This window comes from Elgaria multicarinata, chromosome 3 (assembly GCF_023053635.1).
Source record: "Elgaria multicarinata webbii isolate HBS135686 ecotype San Diego chromosome 3, rElgMul1.1.pri, whole genome shotgun sequence".
NCBI classification, from domain to species: Eukaryota; Metazoa; Chordata; class Lepidosauria; order Squamata; family Anguidae; genus Elgaria; species Elgaria multicarinata.
The window spans coordinates 62,224,238-62,247,355 of NC_086173.1; the positions used below are offsets into that span (position 1 = coordinate 62,224,238).

The 23,118-nt window shown below is 42.7% G+C and overlaps 1 protein-coding gene across 5 annotated transcripts in view; it reads left to right on the plus strand.

Moving 5' to 3' along the window:
• The window catches only part of BRD4 (bromodomain containing 4), a 92,867-nt gene extending 69,749 nt beyond the window's left edge, over nt 1-23,118 (plus strand). For all 5 annotated transcript variants that reach the window (XM_063120457.1, XM_063120460.1, XM_063120459.1 and 2 more), the window contains exons 13-21: nt 8,597-8,649; nt 9,911-10,211; nt 11,334-11,867; nt 16,356-16,468; nt 16,670-16,826; nt 16,976-17,103; nt 18,729-18,940; nt 20,268-20,544; nt 21,707-23,118. In XM_063120457.1, coding sequence (XP_062976527.1) covers nt 8,597-8,649; nt 9,911-10,211; nt 11,334-11,867; nt 16,356-16,468; nt 16,670-16,826; nt 16,976-17,103; nt 18,729-18,940; nt 20,268-20,544; nt 21,707-21,775 — 1,844 coding nt within the window. In that variant the 3' untranslated portion in view covers nt 21,776-23,118. The remainder of the gene's footprint in view (nt 1-8,596; nt 8,650-9,910; nt 10,212-11,333; nt 11,868-16,355; nt 16,469-16,669; nt 16,827-16,975; nt 17,104-18,728; nt 18,941-20,267; nt 20,545-21,706) is intronic.

Genomic DNA, 23,118 nt, shown 5'->3' on the forward strand with positions numbered 1-23,118 from the left:
ATAATTTCCCTTTTTTGGAACCTAGCTAAAATGTTTGCTGATGCCTCTAGGATAGAACAATTTAGGCACAGAAAGAATATAAGCCATGAGGAAAATGTTCATTTAGGGGAATCATAGGAACATGGGAAGCTGCCTTGTACTCAGACAGACCATGGGTCCATGTAGCCCTGTATTGCCGACACTGGCTGGCAGCAATGGCTCTCCAGGGTTTCAGGCAGTAGGGTTTTTTTTGCCCTACTTGGAGATGCCGGGGATCAAACCTGGGTCTGCATTCAAATCGTCTGCTCTACGACTGAGCTAAGGCTCCTCCCTCGAACTATCATTTGTACAGATGGATAGACCTGTTGTGATAATAATACTGTTTGCCTGTAATCAAAATACAGCTAAATTCATTTGAGATTTTCCAACCTGAAAATTTTATAAAACAATTTAAAAGACTCCTGCCACTAGAACAATAATTTTATTAATGGCCGACGGCTGGTTGGCCACTGTGTGAACAGTGTGCTGAACTAGATGAATCCCTGGTCTGATCCAGCAGGGCTCTTCTTAGGTTCTTATTAATGAAAAATGTAGATAATTTCCCCAGTAACTGAATTATTTTAACAAAGAGTAATGAAGGGGGGAGGTTGGGATGTATTTAACTGTACATTGTTCAGCATACTTTTCTGCGTTAATCCTTTCATCAGCTTTACAACAATTTTAAGCATGATTTCAGTGAAGGCTTCTGTTGAAAAAGGTTATGGGTTTCTAAGATCTACAATCTTTTATATTTTCAGTTACAGTACTATGCTAACATACTACTATTTAAACCTCTTTGAGAATTCAAATGTTTTTGTGCAAATAATAATAATATTATGGGCAATTTTGGGTTTTGCTGTTGTATATGACTTGATTACGTATATTAAACATGTAAATCAGTTATCTTGCATGCTGATTCATCTTTCAATCAACTCTTCATAGATCCTACAGCCCCCTCCCCCAATCACTGTGCCAAGAATAGGTTGTATCAAAAGCAGGGTTGTGGAATGGAAGATCGGGAGAACAATTTTTCCTGTTGTCAATTTTTGCTATTGTCTAAAAATTAGATTCTTCCATAGAAACATTTAGGCTGTCTTCCACATCCATTCAAAGTAATGGGAGTTAAGTTTTTTTGGGTTTTTTTTTTTTATCATCGCATGTGATGTGGACTGCACCATAGAGAGCTGTAACATAAGCCTAGTTCACATGAACAGCAGACGAGGAGCTAAGAGTTACAGACTGTAGTTGATAGAGCACTAGTGAGGAGAGAAGTCTGTTGCTAACTCAACCCACACACATCATCCTAGGGAGCATTAGTCTCAGTTCACAAAAGGCACAAACATAGCTATGGTTTACTGCAAGACAGTTCATACTGATATTTATCCCAGCACGAGGAAGGAGAGTGTCCATGCTCTGTCCCTTCATATTGTAAATAAATAAAGCATGTTCTTAATTGAATGAGTCTTCCAGCTTTTTCAAAAAGCAGTAGTGTTTTGTATTTTTTCCATAAATTAGAGCACCTCCCACCAACTTCGTATCTGGTGATATTTTTCAGTATGACAATATGACAGTTTTCTCAAATTATCTGTTAGCTCTGGAACATGTGGTAAAGCTCAGGACAGTGCAGTGATTGGGATCATTTCCAGTGAAATATGTTGAGCTGGGAAATTTTAAACAAAGGGTAAATATCCAAATGTGATCTAGAGTATGTGTGTACCAGAGTTTTCTTGCTTGTTCCCCTCCTAATGGCTCCTTCCACTGAATCCCCATGCTTTTTTTAAAAGCCTCTTTCAAGTTTAAAAAGCAGTTCAGGCTACAATCCTACGCATGTTTAGGCAGAAAAACTTCCCAAAAGCATGGCTGGCTGAGGAATGCTGGGAGGTGTAGTTCTTTTTTCTATCTAAACATGCATAGGATTGTGCCCTGAGTGGTTTGGCATGAAAACTGCTGAAGGATTGGCTTCACTGGAAAACATCCTGTGTAAATGAGTCATCTGGTTTTACTATGCAGTGTCCCACTTCAATCATACCTACTTGCAGGAAGGTGGGAGCCCTCTTCTACTACAGGTTGCAGGGGGCTAACAGACCTCATTTGGGGAAAATGCTAGGAGAAGTTGTATTTCAGGCTGGGGGGTTGCTCTTTAAAAAATAGAGATTTATGCCATTTTCTGCCTTTTAGCCCACCGTAAAACTCTGCAGGCATTAATTGCTTCTACAGAACTTCCATGTGAGCAAAGACTTCCCTGTTCTGTTCAGTGTAAGGTTCAGCTCTGAATACACAGTGGCAAAGCACCAACAGGATGTATTCAGTAATTGGGGAAACCCGTCTTTCTGGGAGTTCTAGTTATAAGCAGTCACTAGATTGTCTACAAGATTATGGAATAGCAATAAATGTATTTCATTTGAACAAAGGGTGCGTCCTACTTATTTTATTATATATGTCCCCCTACAAAATGGATGTTTGAATTGTTCCTTGAAAATAAAACACAGTTATATAATAGCTGCCTTAGAAGTACATTTTGAATATGGTTGCCCTTTTTTCTATAAAGCCAAAGACACAGTATGTCTAGACAAACTTGAGATCTGAATGCTAAGCTTTATTCCAATTTCCATGACTGTCAGTGGCAAGGAATGTTAAGTGAGTTGATCCACTCTGAGCTCTTAGGATTAGGTGGACTGCTTATCTAAATAAGTAATGCCTTCCAAGCACAGGAACCAGAAATAGTTAGATCCAGTGTCTTGCATTGCAACATTAAACAAACACAGTGCTTCCTAACAAGCAAGTTGCTTAACACCTCAAATTTTGATATCCTAAAGCCTTTGATGTAAATATACAATGGAGTCTCTCTTATTAAGCGAAGGTTATAAATAAATAAAAACACTATATTCAGGTCTTTAAAATACACTGTTATTATTAGTAGTGTTATATTGCTTTCTCCATTTTGCCTTTGTTCCTGTTTTCAATTTTTGTGAAGGGATGGGTAAGGGCTTGACATTTTTGGTTGGAATGTATAACTGCATGTTTTTTAGCAAAGCTGTAATTCTGCTTTCCCTTAAATATGAACTGTTCAAAATGCATTTGATAATGAATTGACTGCTGTTATTTTTATTCAGCTGTTCAGTTACTTTACTTTTACAGATAATTTACCAATAATTTATATAATCTGTTTTATATTTTATCTGCATGCTTATGATTTTAACAGTGATGTAATCACAATAATTTTTAAAACAAATTGTATAGTTGATCTATTTTTGTTCTAAAATAATAAACATAAATAATTTAGTTTGCTACATACAATGTACCTGTTGTATAATAACTAAAATTGTAGTTTTGACTTGACAATTTTAAATGGGGATTTTTTTTTCATATTTTATGTTTCTAATAGTTATAATTGCTACTTTTAAGGAAATCAAAATGTAATATTGTAAAAAGGATGCCATGTAAATAAGTTAGACCCTGATGCTTTTCAGAAAGCACTGTGTGGTCATAATGTGCATTAAGTTGCTAGTCTCATTGGCAAATAAACAACTTTTTTTAAAAAACAAACAAACACACCAGGCTTCTTTTACTGAAAATTCCTAGTTTCTGATTACCAATATGAAACCTTCTCAGTGAATTTAGATGTATTTTCATTCTGCAGGACTGAAATGCACAGAGGAAAAAAAATAAGGCTTGGATCCAAACCCCCCTGTGCATGTGTGGAAGGCACTTCTGCACACACATGGCAGGGAGGTTTTCTTATTTTTCCACCCCGTCTGCAGTCTCTTGTATCCCTAAAAAGCCATTCCAGAGAGTCTTCCAACATTTGGTAGGTGCCTTTCGGGTAGTACGGGGGCTGCCACTAGAAGAGGGTAGTGGATGAGCCCCCTTGCATGAGTGGGATGCAAATCCACACTACTTTAGATCCAAACCAAGGTCTTTAGCGTAAGTTTAATCAAATTTTGTATGCATGTAGGAAATGGGTTTTTTAAAAAAATCATTTATTAAATGTATGTCTCACCTTTCCACCAAAACTGGCGCTCAAGGTTGCATTTTAAATTACTTAAGGTGCAATCCTATGCATGTTAAGATTTTAAAAAAAGTCCTAGAGTTTCTAGCATTCCCCACCCAGCCGTGCTGGCTAAAGAATGCTGGAAGTTGTAGGGCTTTTTTCTGCCTAAACATACATAGGATTGTGCCTTTAATGACTGGTCTAACAATAAATGGAAAACTGCATTAACATTCTGAAAAGCATCTGAGTTGTGTTTGGATATTTTAGTATTTTTAGAAACTTCTGCATTATCTTATGTAGACTAGTGCGTTGTTGTCAAACTATTTTGAGCTTTTACCAGTTGAAACAAAGAAAATCCCCACTTCTGCCTTGTCTTGCCCCTGATTTTGAGTAGTGAAGTATAGATAGTGTTGCAGACTCCTCTTACTTATGTGACAGAGAATATCCTAGGATCTTGTACACTGATTCATTAGGTTGGAATTTCCTGTAAGATTAGGCTAAAGATGCATTAAAATGTATATCACTACATGAAACACTGGCATGTGCTGGTTTTCTTCTAGAGGTCTAATTAGAATATAAGCTTTGAAATTCAAGACTGTGGGTTTGCATGATCATGGAGGGAAAATATGGGTTATTTTCCCTCCGTCCGTTGAGCTGGTTGCGAGCAGTCTAATTAGTATATGGCCACAGGTTGTTGGGACAGCCAAAACCAGCGAGGGGGGCGGGGGCTGGGGTGGTTTACAAACCATGATGTCAAAAAAGGCAAAAGGGTAGAACAAAAAATCTGATGCGTTTTGGACCCTTGGGTCCTTCCTCAGGGTGATTAAACAAAATGCAAGGTCTCTCTTCTATTCATACCCTTGTTTTTTGTCTAATCACCCTGAGGAAAGACCCAAGGGTCCAAAACACATCGGATTTTATAATAACATCCTTTGTTCTACCCCATTGCTTTTGGCTTTTTTGGCATCTCTGTTTTGGCTTTTGGTTTACAAACCACCCTGAAACCCATGCATTGCTTGGTGGTATGTAAATCTCCCCAGCCAGCCACTCTTGCTGGATGTAATGGCAACCATGCCCAATGAGGGTAATTATGCTAATTAGGCAGCACACAGAGAGGGGAAGTAAGGCACCATGGCTTTTCTCTCCTCCGTGATTGTGTAGACCCGCGTATTATGTAGTCATGGGCACCAGTGCATGCCCAAATAACGCTGGTAGGGTGAGGGTTGTATCCAGTGCTGCCTGTTTGCCAACAAAAAAGGCACCACTGGCGAACAGATTCCCCCTGCAATCTGCTATGGAAGATTGAGTAGGTTACAACGGGGAGGAGAGGAAGGGGAGTCCTTTTGCACAAGAGGAAGTCTGCTTGTGCACTGTTGGATGGAACCTGATATAATCATGTCAGTTTCCCCCCCCGCCCCAAATCACCATCTTTCCATTACTCGGGATGAATGCTTGCCTTTGTCAACATTCTCCAGTAAAATATTATTTACACACACAGAAATCATCTTTATGGGGCCAAGAAAATAAAGCACAAAGAAGACTAATACAGCTGATATACTTGTATATTTCAATCTTTAATCCCATGTTGTCAAACTAAGTTATGCTGCCTATATAACCACTACGTTAACAGAAATTACATTGGCTGAGCTGTTGCTGTTTTGACCTAAATAATCATGTCCCCAGCCTGAAATGTATCAAGACCACTCTTATGCCTAATTCAAACATTACTTCAGCACGTAGATTTTCTGAGAAAAATCAGCCTGTTTGAGACTGCATGCTGTGCCAACATCTGGAATAGATTCCCACATGGTAAATACCGTTACTAGTGTTGATGCACAGGTACTTATGCAGACTTCCCATATAGCAGGGGTGGGCAACTTGTGGGCTTCCAGGTGTTTTGGCTTACAACTCCCATCATCCCTCACCTTTGGTTATGCTAGGTAGGGCTGATAGAAGTTGCGGGCTAAAACCTCTGGAAGTTGCCCACCCGTGCCATACTGGAAGATGTGATCAGAGTCACATAAAGCTTTGACCATGGTGAAGTGATTTTCAGCAATCATACAGCTGAAATAATGTTTGAATTGGGCCTTAGAATAAGAAGTGCTTCCTTATTTATTTTTTCTCCTTCTTGAGCTAAACACATTTTCTGGCTTTCCGTGTTTTTGTTCACCCTCATCCAATAAAACATCAGTATCAGTTCTTCCTGAAAGTTGCTTTCTCTTTCTTACAACTTTGGGACTCTAGATTTAGAAAGCACCTTTATGATGCAAGAATGCTAAAGGTAGGTCAGCTTATCTTACAGAAGCAGAGTGTTTTAAAAGAGAGAATTGCCTTTCTCACATGCCAATTGCATACTTTAAAAGGGGAGAGGGTATTGAACATTGCAGTAAACCCATTTTTAAAAACAAGTAGTTCAAGTATATGAGCAGATGAATGCACTATGATCAGTGTACCAAAATGCACTGTGAAAATTCTATACTGATAGGCCGTTAGTAAAAAGCTGTAATCAAGATAGAAAACCTTTTTGTGAAAGTTTGAATACTGAATAACACTTGCAGGTCAGATTCCATGCCTGCCCCCAACATGGATTCTAGGTCTGGATGTGATTATACACTGCACTTGAGATGCTTTGGCAACACCTAGGTGAAGGGGAGAAGAAGGTTGCTGCCTTTCTGTGGCCCAGGAAGAGCGGGAGATAAACACTTTTATTTTATTTTATTTGTTTACTGACAGAAGCACCAAAGGTGACTATTGAGCTGAGTTCTGAAGACTCCGATCTTCAAATTATAGGCTGAAACAGCCTTCCCCAACTTGGTGCCCTCGAGATGGTTTGGATGACAACTTCCAGCATTCTTACCCATTGGCCATGCTGGCTGGGGCTGATGGAAGTTGAACTCCAAAACATTTGGAGGGCACCAGGTTGAAGAAGGCTCAGTATGGGCTATAGTTGCAAATTTAGCATATGCATCCAGGCTTTCTCCATGGTGAAAAGCAGTTCCTTTGGCTGCATTTTTCTAAGATCATAATGGGCAGGTGATAGTTATAAGTCTTCTACAGTGAAGCTAATATTGGTACAACTGATATTATTGGTAAAATTTCAAAGACATGCTGGATTTGTTGCTGCTTGGGGTGGAGGGAAGTTTCCTGTGTTTCTGTATTGTGCAGTGCAAGAGGGAGTTCATAAGCTGCGTTTATTGGATTCTAGCTGTTGACGGGTTTTGAAAGGCAACAAAGGTATCTGATATTATAGAGAAGTGGCGATTGGTGTGAGTTACATTAACTTCAGCTGCAGAAAGATCTGGTGTTGTTTATTTGTAATGGAAAAACTTCTCATTAGCACAAATGAAAAGTCTGAAAGGGATACTTTTAACAGCATATTTGGAGAAACATGGCTTCATACTATTAAGCACTTCACATTAAAATGTCAAACAATAAAACTTAAAAGCACAGGAGGAGTTGTAGATCAGCAGCTCTAATTCACCTGGGGAAGGTTTGAAACAGAATGGCCCTAAAGGGTACAACGCATCATTTAGGACCTAATCTTGATGTCTTGATGTCTACTGTTCAGTTACGTTTTGGCTTGTGAAAATCCCATGTGATTTTATTTATGTTGAAACAGAGCAGTCTTTTGTTACACGTTTTACTTTGAAAAATAAACCACACGGAGATTTAGTTTTGCTGTTTTTGAGAGTAGTGATATGGATTTATAGGACTTTTATTCCCTCATAACAAATGTATGTATTGGAATCAACCTGAATTTTCTGGCCAATTTCCTTATCACTATCTTTCAGCAGAGAATTTTTGACCTGTTTATTATAGAAAGAAATACTGTAGGAATACTTCCCGTCATGGGTTAGGGTTAGGGTTAGGTTTGCAGTTGTATAAGTGTGTCATAAAAAAAGTTGCACAACCATTCCCAGCATGCATGGTTTGAACCCTAACGGGATAGCCCTACCCACCTGGATGTGGTTTCTAGTGTAACCTTAAAAATCTAAAAAGCCACTGAGCTCAGGAAAGCAGGGCAGACTTTGTGTGAGGGTATTTGTAGGGCATTTTACTGTGCAATAGTAGACAGCTTAAGCAAATATTGTATTGAAATCCCTAGAGCAAATTCTTGCTGTACAGTTCATTTCCTGAGGTAGTGAGTACAATCCATAAGCCAACATACAGGAGTTGATAGGAGCTATTACTTCAGTTCAAACAAGTTGCTCCTGCTTTTATTATGTGTAGTACTGAAAGCAGATATGAAGGGAAGGCATGGTAACCTTTATGCTGGCAACTGAGCTGTTGAGGGAAATACCCCCAAAAGTGAATAGCTAAAACCAGGTGTTGCCTTCTTTTTCTGAGGTTTTGGCTCTACAACTTGCATACTTGGAATGGTTTCTATATAAAACAATTTGAGTGTTTAGTTTCTGTGAGGAAATGCCAAATTCCAAAGGAAAAAATGGCTGGGGTGGGATATCAAAAAGAGTTTTCTGTGGCTGCTAGAACTTTAAACGCCTTTTGATTTTGATGCCGTAGTCATAAAACAAATTGTACTCAAAAGCAGTTCCTATGCAGTAATCCTTTGTTGTACTTTCCCAACAGAAATGCCCCCAAAACTTAAGAAGAAAGGACATACTGGGCGAGAACAAAAGAAGGTGAGTTATTGTACAGGTTCTCTTTTAGAGAAGAGATTTTAAAATGATGGCTCTCTGCTCAGTGTTAATTGGATTTTTCAAGGAAGACGCCCCCACTGCTTCGGGCCCACCTCATCTTTGGGCCCACCTCATCTTGAGAGGAATAGCTATGTTGCACCTTACCCTCCCTAGACTTGTCTCACTTGGGGAAGCATGTTACACCTTCCACCAGAGATATGCAACCAAAGCTTAGTTATTTACCTCTCTCCTTAGCACTAAATAGAGTCTGGGGTTTTGGTGAGGATATAGAACAGACCAGGTAATTGATTATCATTGGATCTAGCGCCAGTTTCCTTAGAGACTTCTGAATCTTCCTAGTTGAAGGAGAAGATACATTGAAGATCAAGAAAGTGCAGCTCAAAAAAAAAGAGACTATTGCTGCTAGATTTTTCCCCTCAAAATTGCATTTTAAAATAATTTTAGTAAAAATCCTTAAATTCTTTCAATTAGTTCAGTTACATAGTGACTGCTTGCCTGGAGGCAAAAGACTAAGGGGCAAACTGCCCTGGCCTTTTGCTCTGTGATACGTTTCTTGACAGTATCCTTTTATAAATCTGCTGCTCTAGATTGCTGAAACATGCACTGATTGCTGGGTTGGATCAACAATAAACTTTTTAAAAGTACTTTGCATGTTTTTTTCCCCCCTGCAGCCTAAGATTCAGTGGTCTTTGTTACTTGTCGTAAAGGGCAAACTGCACAAAAAGACATGCAACGAAGTTTCAGTGACTAGTTTTTGTAAACATTGAGAAGGCTTTTTGTGTGGAGAATTGCTAGGGAGTGCTTAACATTTTCCCACTACAGGCCCATTCAGAAGACACCTTAAACCATGGCTTTAACCATGGTGGTTAAGCCAGAAAGCCAGGCTGTGTTCAGAAGACACCTTAAACCATGGCTTTAAGCACAGTGAATAAGTTTTTTTGCTTTATTCGCCATGGTTAAAGATGTGGTTTAAGGTGTCTTCTGAACACAGCCTGGCTTTCTGGCTTAACCATCATGGTTAAAGCCATGGTTTAAGGTGTCTTCTGAATGGGGCCTATATCTCCCTCCTCCTCCCAAGCTGCTTTTCTCTTTCATAGACATTCAGTTGAACGTTCAACTTGGCCGGTGAGGAGGAATTGTAGGGAAAGGATAAGCGCTCCCTCCCCCTGTTGCTTCTCCATACAAAAATGTCCACTCCCAAAGTTGCTTTGTGTTAATTGTAGAACCTGTTTCTTCCCTGCAGCATCACCATCATCACCATCAACAGGCACAGCAACAACTGCAACCCCAGCAGCTGCCACCGCCACCTCCACCTGCCCCTCAACAAGCAGCCCCTCCAGCCAAGTCCTCTCCTCCAGCTTTTGTTCCAACACAGATCCCAGTTATGGATCATCCGCTCCCAGGGAACATGTTTGACACTATTTCACATTTCACTCAACCTATTATGCATCTTCCTCAGCCAGAGATGCCACCCCATCTCCCTCAGCAGCCTGAGCACAGCACTCCTCCTCACTTGAATCAACTTGCAGTAGTGTCCCCTCCAGGTGAGCACTTGCTGAATAACTTGGATGTGTCACAGTCTTCACTTTTGATTTGCAAATCCCCCTTGTTGGGCTTTGTGTGTATTTGAACAGCAGGGCAGCCCAAGTCAAGTAGTTTGATGTTAAGAGAACCATTTCAGATGTAATATTCCCAGCTTGCTAACCCATGGATATCTTAAACTACAGTGCCTAATTATACTGAAAACAAGGAACTATGTTCTAAATTGTTGGTTTACACTTTGAACATGGATTAAGGTCCTGGCTAGCAAAATGACATTAAGCCATAGTTCTCTATTTTAAACTTCATAAGGAACTGCAGTTCAAGCTAACCAGAGGAGCATACAGGAGGCATGGGAAGCATGCAAGCCCAATGCTGGTTCCCATCTTGCTAAACTGTGGCTTAGCAAAATGGGAATATTATGTCTGAACTGGGCCATAGAATTAGAATTGCAGGGTCAGGATCTGGCGTTTGGAACGGTGGGTGTCTTTCTCATGCTATACCATAATGTGCCTAACCCTTCTTTTAATGAGCTCTTTGGCACAGGAAAGGCTGTACAGGGTATTTCAATGTGTGCAGGGCTAAGTTATTTTTTAAATTCAAATGCTTGTGTCTTCCAACATTTCCCATAAATGTTTAGCCAATATTTTTACTTTGGGGCGCAGAGGAGGGGATTTTAAAATGTAATCCATTGCTTGTAATCTGAAGGAGTCCATCCATTTTACTATGAATTCAGCCATCCCTTTCCTAGCTAGATGTGTAGATTGGGTTGCAGTGCATGTTGGTGGCCATTTGGAATATTCAACTCCCAGCAGGGGCATTCCCATTGTTTGCCATGTTTCTGAAGCCGGGTGGCAGGAGTTGTTTGAAGGTTAAACAACACTCTGTCCTACAACAGACCATGGTTATTTGAGTGTTGTTTAAACCTCAAACCAACCCCTGGCACTCGGTTTCAGACGACATGGCAAACCCTATTCAACCCCTCCGTCAGGGGTTGAATATTCAAAACGGCCACCGGCACACACCACAATCCACGGCGTGTGCTGCGGTGATCGTGCAAACTGGCCCATGAACTGTCTCTGTGCCACCGTGTTTGATGCCATGTATTACTGCTTTCTCTCCCCCAGCTTTGCACAATGCTCTGCCTCAGCAGCCCTCAAGACCCAGTAATCGAGCTGCAGCACTCCCTCCTAAACCTCCTCGGCCTTCTGCAGTGTCGCCAGCTCTTAACCAGCAAGCCATGCTTCCGCAGCCCCCCCTCCCCCAGCCCCCCCAGGTGCTTCTGGAGGAGGAAGAACCTCCCGCTCCTCACCACAACCTGCCGCTGAGTAATAGCCAGATGCAGCTGTACCTGCAGCAGTTGCAGAAAGTGCAGCCACAGACTTCTCTCCTCCCTTCGGTGACGGTCCAGTCACAGCCTCAGCCATCCCTGCAGCCTCCCCCTCATCCTCCAGTGCAACAGTTGCAGCATCAGCCGCAGCAGAGGCCAGTACATATGCAGCCCATGCAGTTCCCTTCCCACATCCCTCAGCCTCAGCCACCTCCGCAGCAGCATCTACCCCCACAGCAGCAACAGCCGCCGCCGCCGCCTTCAAAACCCCAACAAGTCATCCAACACCACCCATCGCCACGACATCACAAGCCAGACCCCTACTCAGCGGGTGAGTAGTCTAATGTGGACAGGGTTAAAGCGAGGAGCATACTGGGAATGAATTGCTTGGCTTCTAAAGTCTCCCTTACTTTACTAATGCTATGTGGTCAGCTCATTGGAGGCCATCTCACTACTTTAAGACTCATAAAAAAATAATAATCCTGTCTTTTAATTTAGTTCTGTAAGAGGAAATTAATTGAAGAGAGTCAAGAGAAGAAGAAAAAAATATTTCCAATTGGAATTATTAAGTTCCAACTCAAGTTCACCTCTGTTTTCTTTCTATTTGACAGTGTTACACTACTAGCCTTGCATTTATTTACAAAATAACATTTTATTTTGATAAAAAGTTTAAATCTTTAGAAGCTCACAATTTATTTTTCCATCTATCTGTATTCTGTACTAGTCCCATGTGCATCCGTTCAGAATGTCCCTTGTTCATCCAGTACCTCTCCTGTCTTTCACCTGCCCTTGCTTTAAAAAAAAAAAATCAAGCAAAATATATGTCTCAATCCAGTTATTTTTATAAAGCAGGAGAAGACCCATTCTGTCTAAGTTTTTAGATTTACTTTTCTTGGAAATGCCAGCTTTAAATAACACAAGAATAATACATTTCATTCTCCATGGTGGCCAACGGCATGGTATTAATGAGCCTTAGAATTAACTGATGGAGGAGTGAAAAGATACCATTCCCAGCATGCCCCAGTCAGCTTGGCTGGCTGGAGGGATGCTGGGAGTTGTAGGACTTTTTTTCTGTCTAAATATGCCTAGGACTGCATGCTTATTGGCTTAGATTATCCTAGCTATTCAGTATAATTTGACTCAGGTGCTTCAATTTTTGTATTCAAAAATCCCATGTGTCCTGCTGCATCCATTTATACAAGAACATAAGAGCCATGCTGAATCAGACCAAGGGCCCCTTTAGTCCAGCATTCTGTTCACTCAGTGGCCAACCAGCTGTCAATCAGTGGCCCACAAGCAGGACATGAGTGCAGCAGCGCTCTCCCACTCATGTTCCCCAGCAACTGGTGTACATAGGCTTACTGCCTCAGATGCTGGTGGTAGCACATAGCCATTAGGACTAATAGCCATTGACAGCCTTCTCCTCCAGGAATTTATCCAACCCCATTTAAAGCCATCCAAGTTGGTGGCCATCACCACATCTTGTGATAGTGAATTCCATAGTTTTAACTATGTGCTCTGTGAAGAAGAATATGCATTGCATATTTATTTCTCAGGTATACAAAGTATTTTATGAAAATTGCTAGCATAGTCTGACACAGTTTAAAATGTGGCACATCAGTGATTAATCAAAGTGTCTGCTGCTGATAGATAGATAGATAGATGCCTCTGTGGAACAATTCCAGCACATTAATAATTGTTCCCACTCTAGTTCGTTATAGGATAGGGAATTCTGAAATTTTCTTTCACAGCCATCCTGTCAGATTCCTAACTGCATAAGAGGTCATGGTGCATAGTGAAGCCCTTTGTTTCAACTTCCACTTCCTCCTAGTTCACATTTGTTTTAGCAGTAATGGTATGCTAAGTGCTGCACATAGCATTAACTCTTTCCCCCAAAGAGCTTGCAATAAACAAAGCAAAGATGGGAGAGTGAAAAAGTCAGGAACTGACTCACAAGTGGTTTAGGTGAGATAGGACAGAGTCACCTGGTGATGGAGGAGGTGCAGGTACGTCTGGGTGGTTTTGCTAGAGAAATGGGTATTGAAGAGGAATTTAAAGGAAACAAAGGAGGCCGCTGAATGGATAGGAGGAGGCAGGTCAAGGCATAGGTGGCAGCAGGACTGAACTCACAGCCACTGGAATTGGAACTGAACCAAGAAGGGGCAAATGGGAATTGAGGGAGGAGAAGGAAACTTCAAAAGTGAGGACTAGCATTCTGAAGTTGTTGTGAAGCACATGTGGCACCAGACTAAAAGCGCGAAGACCCAGGGGGAAAACAAAGATAAACAGATACTTTATTTTTCTCTGTGATTTTTTCCAGGGATACCCCCCTTTTCCAATGGAAAAAAAACCCTATTAAATATTTTCTCTGCTTTAATTAATGAAATGCTTTTTAAGACAAAGATCTACTCACTCAAAATTTGTAGTATGAAGATGACAATCCGCAGCATTAGAGAATGATAATTCTTAGGCCTGCTCTGCCATATACAACACTCAAATCCAGGGTGCATTTCCACATGTGGAGGGTGCTGCCATCTTCACAAGGCAAGCATATGGAGCTTTTATTGGTGCTTGCCTTCTTCTGGTGACGTTTGATCTTGTTTGGAGGTACTAGAAGCAAGTATCTTGTGTCTGTTGGCCTTTTGACCTGGGCCCTCCCTTCTCAGCCTTTTCACCTCTCCACCTCAAATGACTGACACAGTGATCTGGTTCACATGATCAAAATAAGCCATCAGGGCTTATTTAAATCGCAGGGCATGCAGGGCATGGTTTGAATCGTCACTGCCTAGGCGCAGTTGGTCGTGTTGTCCGAATCTGGGCAGCATGGCTTGTTGTTGGAAACAACAACCCTCCAGTAACCCTACAACAGCCCATGCAAACACTCCCAGACACTGTACAACCCCCAAGCAACGTATTGCCTTGCCTTGTTAAAAATATCAATGTCAAAAGGAGGTGGTGCAAAAATTCCTTCCGAGCGGGAAGTTCTGGCCTCTAGCCACAGCATCTTCATTTCTACACAATGCCTTTGAGCCCCAACTGGACCTAGAGGCATTCTAGGGAAAAGAAGCTAGTGAGCGGCTGCAGGCCAGGAAACCGCAGGTGTGCATACATGCGTACACGAACACATGTGCACGCACACACACTGGGGCACTTGGTAAGCTGAAGAATCCTGGCAGGCAGTGTTGGGAAAGGTGCATAGGAGTTGGGGAAGATAACATTGGAAGAAGAAAAGGTCAAGAGAAAGAGGGGGCAGGGAAGCAGCCAGAGAGAGATGCCCAAGAGAGACACAAAAGCCAGACTGGGTGAGTTTGCAAGTCTCATAAGCCACCCTGAGACGAAGCCACCATGGGTTAGTTGTTCGCTTGCTAACCCGACAATCAGGTGCTCTGTGGCTTTCTGTTGCTTGTTGCTCCCTCGCTGCCCCTGAGTTCTCCCGCTGGCTCTCGGGATGTATCCCAGGTCCCTTTGCGGCAGGACTCCTCATTTCCTTGGTCCCTTCATCAGCATTCTTTCTACCTTTGGTCCACTGTGGTTAACAGCTACCAAGGGAAACTCCCCCCACATCAGATCGCCAAATGGAAATAATTTTCTGAGCTCTTATAAATGCAGTAATGTGTTCACAAATGTTATTTGTGGGGTGTGTCTGTTGTCTTGTGCAAGTCAATGACTGTGTCAATTTCATTTTCCACTTTGGGGCTTGCTTTTTTAGTGAACACCATTTTTTTAATAAATAAAATGCTTCATCGCCTACTATTAATTACATCCACCCGAAAAGCTCCTTCTCCTGGAGCCACCAGCTGCTTTCGGTTTCTCCCCCCACCACACCCCCATTTGTGCTTGTCACTTTCCTCTACTGGTCTCCATTCTTAGCTGTCAGATATACTTACGGGTTACAGAGTGGAGATTCACAAATTTCAAGGCAGAGCAGAGATTAAGGGGATAAGAAAAGACGTGCAAATGTCAAGACAGAGCAGGGAGTGAGAAGAATCAGTTCATTTTAAGGCATACAAGTGAGGGAGATCAGTACATATATACAAGACTTTTTAAAGATTGCAAACGTATTCAGGACACTCTCCAGTGTCATCAGTTTTTAGGAGCATGGGACAGTTCAAATGTGGAGAAATCTGCAGATTTAAGTGAGAATCTGTCTCTTACCCAGACTCACAGAAGGAAGTGGATTAGATTTAGCTTTTAGTTGGAAGCTCTGAGTAAACAGAGCTGTAAATTTCATAAATATGTATAATAGTATATTTTATGTACTAATAAATGATACATATTATTGTTAAATAAAATCAACAAAGATTTGAGAAAAAAGTAAGCATTGCTTATATTCCTATTTTTACTTCAAATTTCATTTTCCCTCCCGGGAAATATTCCATGACTTCAAAATTTCCAGAAATTTTACATCTCCAATCCACACCCTTAGGCTATAACTAGGCCAATTAGTGGTGCAGACAAAAAAAGATCATCGCTTCATACAAAATGTTGTTCATCCTGACTGGTAGTTTGTGCATTGCTTCATTGGCCTGATCCCAGACAAGGGTGTGCAGCAAGATTCATTCATTGATTGGTGCATGTTATCTTAATGTACCTGAGCAACATTAAGTATGCTTTTAAAGTAACACATATCTGGCAAGAGGCTGATAATTTATGAAAGCCCTCCCTCCATTCCGTTCCTGAAGTAAGCATCTCCCCCCCCATCCCTAATTGTATAATGTTTTAGATCAACTGCAGATCATTTTTGCAAAATCTTTGATTAATGACTCTGAATAGACTGTCATGAGAAGCTGACTGACTGACTGGTCCTGAATTGTTCCAGGTCACTTGAGAGAAGCGCCTTCCCCTCTCATGATGCATTCCCCACAGATGCCACAGTTCCAGGGGCTACCACACCAATCTCCACCACAACCAAATGTCCAGCCAAAAAAACAGGTAAAGGTGCACTGTGAATGTAAAGGGCTTTTCAGGGTTCATAGCCTGCACATGCAACTTGCAAGCACTGTCTAGCGCTCTCTGCTCTTGAGAATGCAGGTTTTTGTTGGAACCTTGTAGTGGGAATGGATCATGTGGAGATGGGATGGGTTTACAAAGGGAAAAGGTGACTGATTTGTCTTTGCTCTCCTACCTTGGCAGGAACTGAGAGTAGCATCTGTAGTTCAGTCACAGCCTATGGTGAAAGAGGACAAGATGCAGTCCCCAGTCATTCGAAACGAGACTTTCAGCCCTCCCTTGCGGCAGGATCCTCCCAAACACCCAGAGAGCATCAAGCCACCTGCGCATATCCAACAACGTGAGTGACAGCTGAGCATGTATGTGGTTCATTGTAGAGTTGTCTACAGAAAGCGGGAAAGGCCAAATTCCCCGTTTTAGTCCACAGTCAGTTTTTCTTTAGTGCTAACCTATAGGAACAGATTCTTAAAGTGATGATCATTGTTTCAGGAACAGAGATTAAGCCAGTGGACAGTGGACGGCCTGTTATAAGACCCCCGGAGCAGAATGCACCACCAGGAGTCCAGGACAAAGAGAGGCAGAAGCAGGAACCAAAAACACCAGTCGCCCCTAAAAAGGTAACAGCCCATTATAACTGAGTGCTCCTGAAAAAGTAGCAGACTATTATAACCAACATTGGGAAAGCCAATTTCAGTGATCTGGACTGAACTGCCATCACTTCTGCACTTGTGCTGAACTGATACTTCTCAGCGTCCTCCACCTTTTCAACGCTTTCCCAAATCTCTAGCAACTCCAGGAAGGGAAGATATTCTCATTCTCTCTCTCTCTTTCTCTCTCCCCCCCCCCCCCCCCCCGGGTTTTGCTGCTGCTTTTTGGAGCAGTTACTGCTGCGGTTACTGTGTTTCAGTGGATGTGTGCAAATCCCCCAGACACTTTTTTTAATAAAAAAAAAATACTGAGAAGGCAGCTGTATGGGATGGAGTGAATGGAGCCCCATTGGGCAGCAGTGGTGGTAGTGTTTGGCCTTCCTCTGAGAGTTTTTTTTTTAATGTTGGGAATATTTTGTTTAAATTTAAAGGCTGGGAAATAAATGCTCAAATTTAAAGCCTGCAAAGTATATTGGAGGGGGGGGGGCGGAGATTTGCGCACCTGCAGTAACTCTGAAAGGAGCAGCGAAAAATGGAGGAGGTAATATTCCCCCCTTTCTGGAGACTCTTGGAAGTGTTGAAAAGATGGAGGAAACTGAGAAGTGTCAGTTCAACACTTAAAAGCGAGAGGATCACATTGCCAAGGGAGAGATATTGTTCCCCCACTCCTCCTTACTCTGTTTGCCCCCCCTCCCCTTCCAGTGCTTCTGAATTGCATTACTGGGTCCCTCTGCAACTGTGTTCCAAATTAGCTAATATGCAGCCTTGTCTTGTCAATTTCCTTGTATGTTACGTATTGCACTTGGTTGCTCCCATCGACATCTGCAACATACAAGGACATTGACAACACAAGCCTACACACACATGGCACAGCTGAAAAGTCCCACTCTTGCGCACTTGCGAAAGGACGGGAGGGGGGAACACATTTGTGTATTCCGAAGCACCCAAAAAGTAATTTTAAAACAATTTTTAGAAGGTGGTGAACAAAAAGGGGTAGCGATTGGAGTGGGGAGGGGGCCAGATTGAGCAGACAAAACAGGTTCTGTCTCAAAGGCACCTGGGATACGTGTCAGAGCTGGCTGGAGAACTGAGGGGGAAGGAAGGAGAGAACAAACCATTGCAAGCCTGATCATCTGTGATAGAATCATAGAATAGCAGAGTTGGAAGGGGCCTACAAGGCCATCGAGTCCAACCCCCTGCTCAATGCAGGAATCCACCCTAAAGCATCCTAAAGATATATGAACCCACCCATAGATTCAGTAGATGAATAAACCTTTCCAGCCGCAACCCCAGCATCCGTGAGGTAGTTCAGAACTTCTCTTCAGCGGTATTTCCAATCAGCGATGTGGGTTTTCCCAAAAAAGTTGAATTGGAAAATTTGCTGGAAAATCTTGAGTTTGCATCGGAACATTTTCTGAAGCAATTTGGGCAACATCTGTGGCCCTCCAGAATTTTTTGCCTACAATTCCTCAGGACAGTCACTTGAAAAACATTAATTGAAACTTTGAAACTGCCAAACTTGCCTAATATTATATTTTATCGGCTAGTCATGGTACAGGTTCAGTGTTAATCCTGCAATTTTTTTCTCTCCACAGGATCTGAAACTAAAGAATATGGGCTCCTGGGCAAGCTTAGTGCAGAAGCACCCCACCGCTCCATCCTCAACAGGGAAATCCTCCAGTGACAGCTTTGAGCAGTTCAAAAGAGCAGCCCGGGAAAAGGAGGAGCGCGAGAAGGCCTTGAAAGCTCAGGCAGAACAAGCAGAGAAGGAGAAGGAGCGGCAGAGGCGGGAGCAGGAGAGGATGAGGTGAGAAGAATCTGCCTGTTGGGGATCAGGGCTCTGCTTAACTTCCCTCATTAGCTTTTTTTGCCGGGGTGTGGGGGCAAACACTGTTAGGCTCTCGATCTTTTAGGGACGGTGGGTTAGCAGCAGGAAAAAGGGGGCTTGTTCTTCCCCAGCTTTTTTTGGCCTACAGGCACCTTGGAATTTTGAGAAAGCATTGTGTTCACCACCACAAAATGGCTGGCATGGCCCATCACAACATTTGCTACCTCAACAAAACACCCATTTCACAGAAAGAAAAAAGGTGGCGAGGGTAGGAGGCAACTAAATTGCCCCAGAACCTGATACAAGGCAGAGGTGGGCTCTGAGCTCCAAAGCTCCACACTCTTCTGTAGCAACAGTATTCCCACTTCACCAAAGGCAAGCCAGTCATGTTTCCATCCATATTCAATAAATTTAGTTCCCATTAATTATATATCCAGATCACCTCAGATAAGTGTTCAATCAATTTGCACCCCTTCCCAAATTACTGTCCTGCCCAGATAGCCCCAATTATAAATACCTAAATACCTATCATAAATAATTTCCTATTAAATTAATCCCCCCCCTAATTAATAACCTACTCAGATCACCCCAACTCAATGTCTCCCAAATGTAATTACCCAGATCAGGCTCCAAATCAATTCATTTTCAATTGACCCTGAATCCACTCGCCTCACCAGCTCCACAGGAAGGAAACGTTTCTCCTTTCACTAGCTCTTCCTCTCTCAGGTCTTCTTTCTCCACCTTTCCTGTTTTCTTCAGCTGCACAGTCCCTCCTCTGGTTTCCTTCCCTTCTTCCAGTCTCTTCCTTCTCTCACTCCACCAACTATCTCCTCGTCCCCTCCATCTGAAACTTGATACGGTTGGAGTTTGAACACCGTTCAGTCATGAGCTGGCCGTGCCTCCTTCCCCTCCATGTGCTCTGACCTCCCATTTCCATGGTGCCCTGGCCTGGCTTTGCTGCTGCCCTCAGCCACTTAGGTCAACCATTGCTGGCCGCTACCATCCCACTTACCCACCCACTGTTTGCCTGCTTGCTTAAAATACTTCTTGGCAGCCTTCAGCTAACATTCTCACCTGAGCTGTTTCTTGTTTTATTTTTTCTTATCTCCTCCTAGATAGGTTTTCTTTTCCAATGGTTTTTATATTTTCACCAGTAACAAGGTGTTGCTAGGATATAATGTCCAGCTGTGCTATTGGATTAGTCTCCTCTGCTTCCTTGGTGGTATTTTTGAGCGATTTCCCTGATGCTCTTGCATGGAGACAGAGAGCAGTCTGTGGGTTTAACGGTGCTTCTGGTCTTGGGCAGGAGTCGTGAGGAGGAGGATGCGCTGGAGCAAGCTCGCCGGGTTCATGAAGAAGTCCGGCGGCGCCAGGAGCAGCAGCAGCAGCAGCAGCAGCAGCCCCAGCATCATCAGCCGCCACCGCCACCGCAGCAGCCGCCACCCCAGCCCCAGCAGCAGGTGTCAGCCGCAGCCTCCGCTCCCCAAGCACAGAGCTCTCAGCCGCAGGCTTCTCAGTCCATGCTGGACCAACAGAGAGAGATGCTGAGAAAACGAGAGCAGGAACGAAGGCGCAGGGAGGCAGTAAGTGAGGGGGAAGGAAGGGCATTATTGAGGGGGGAGGGGGTGGTTGGATGAGGCGGTATTTTGTCAACAAGCCAAATAACTGCAGGCTCACTCTGCTGGGGTACATTTGAATCTGTCCTGTTTGCTAAATATTCTCCAGCTTTTTCAGTATGAGCCTAAGAGACTTACTTCTGAGTAAAGCAGCCATGTTTAGGAAAATCAGTAATTAAATTTATTTGTATCTTCCTAAGCGTAGGTTAGAGAGTGTAGACATTTAGATTCTTTAAAACTGGGGAAAGGGGAAATAGTTCTTTTAGCCAAAGGAAGAACAATTGTAAAGGAAGACACATGGTACTGAGGGTTCCCTCCTAGAAATAGATGTAAAGTATCATGTTCATTAAAAAAGGTGTTACTCTTTTCTTCGCTTTCTGATCTTTTCCTGTCTTGAATTTTGACCTTTTTCCTTGCCCACCCCCCTCTTTCTTTCTGACTTCCTTTTAATATATCCTCTGCTTGGGATACCCATAACGTGCATTCTACAAACATATACTTTCCACACATAACAATTGAAGTTTAAACAGTTCTGTGGCCAAAAATATTGACCCTCAAGCATGAACACGTCTCTCCTCCGCTTTCTTTTTCACGCACAACCAACTCTTCATGACCCTGGGCCAGAGGCTTCTTCTTGTAGGATAAAGCACATGGTCCTCCCTTCTCACTCCTATATCCCTCAGTCTCACTCACCTTCCCTTCCCTTTTCCCTTCCATACACACCAGTCTCTTAAGTATCCCATGTTTCTGGTCGCCTTTACCCATTTGCCACATTATCCTCTTCGTTTTTATGAAGCAGTGAGGGAATTTGTTACACAGAAAAAATGTTTCTGTAACAGAAACATTTGTAGCACAGGCAAGCATGTTCTTACCTGTTTGAGCCCTGATAACGTTGCTTTGTGTGATTTCCTTAGTGTAGCCCCAGCAGAACTCTGCTATACGCTCGGCTTAAGAGTTGAGAATTTAGCCTTTGTGGGAGAAACAGTGCAGCAGGCCAAGGAAGCCTGTGATTGCCACTGGCAGGCTGAGGCATGGCATGGAAACCTCTCTTTTCTGCCTGTCCATCCTACGGATGTAACCTTTCCTGCAAGCCCATGACTGTTGCCTTCTTTTCTTTTCTTACCTCCAGATGGCAGCTACTATCGACATGAATTTCCAGAGTGATTTGTTGGCAATATTTGAAGAGAATCTTTTCTAACAGCGCGCCTGGTTTTCTTCGCCTGACTCCTTAATTTCCCGGCAAATCTTTGACTCTCCATAGTGTTGGCGGCTGGGAGGAGAGCATTCCTGCAGCCTTTCTGCATGTGTGACAGTTGCGGCCTCAGAAGGATCAGCAGAGTCTGCCTTACAATTTGACTTTCTTCCCCACCCCCCCTACCCCCGCCTCACTGAAGAAAGAGAGACCAAGACAAGCCAACTCTGTACTAGGTTTGAGTCGGTGGACATGCAGTTGCTGGGAAGGGTGCCCCTGATCACTTGATATTCTCTATGCCAAACTTACTTGCAGTATATCCAGGACTTTATGCTGTTCACCCTTTTTCTATTCAAAAGAGTTCTGAGTTACAGAATGTCTTTGACTCTACAATGCTGTGTGCTGGGAGCACAAGACGCTCTGCATTGAGAGGCTATGTACAGGAAGACCCTGCCTGGGCTTCAGCAGGGAAGACACACAAGCTGTTTTGGGTCCTTTCATCACTGGCTTTGCCTTTAACTAAACTTCCCACAAGCCTTTAGCTGGGAGCCATTCTCTGTAAGTGTTCGCTTGTGAAAAAGGGAATAATTTAGTGGAGGTGTCAAGTGTAACTGGCCATTTGAGTGAGGTTTTTGTTTTAGCATTGTGTGGAGGTCCAGGAATCTGAGCTAGACTACCAACCAAAGTCAGTTTCTTTCAATCTGTTTATTTTCCTCCAGACAAATTGGCTCTGCTCAACTCTTGACTGGGTATTCTTGTCTCTTCATTACGGAGTGGAGTGGAGTGGGGAAAACATTAGCACCAGGGGAAGCTCCCACCCTGTCAATAGTATTGGACTGTGGCTGTATTGTATAGTGAATATAGTTGGCATATATTTGTTTGAGTTTTACTGGTGAGCTCACCAAACTCTGTAAAGACACTGCTTCTATTTTGCTCAATTCCAGACTTTTAGTCTATATTTTTAACTGTAATACCAGAAAGCTACATTTTGGGTTTTTAAATGTCATGGAGTCTGTTAAAATTAGTTTTTATACAGCAGAGGAGCAGCTCCAGGGAGGGAGATGGGGAGTGGCTTTGGATCAGCAGGAAGGGAGACCTGCTCCTTTTTTCAGTTGAGTCCTCTCTCACACTAGCAGTGACCATTTTCCCAGCACCTTTAGAGTGTTCTTTTCATTTTACTCTTTGAATTGTTCCCAAGTTTATGTGCCATAAATACCCACTATACAGTACAATACTGGTGTGTCAGTATTGGCCAATCTCTGGAGTAATTAATTGGTTTTACTTTAATACGGTGAATATGCATTTGGTCTGTACTGATCATGGAATAAACTCATCTCTTTTTTTTTAAA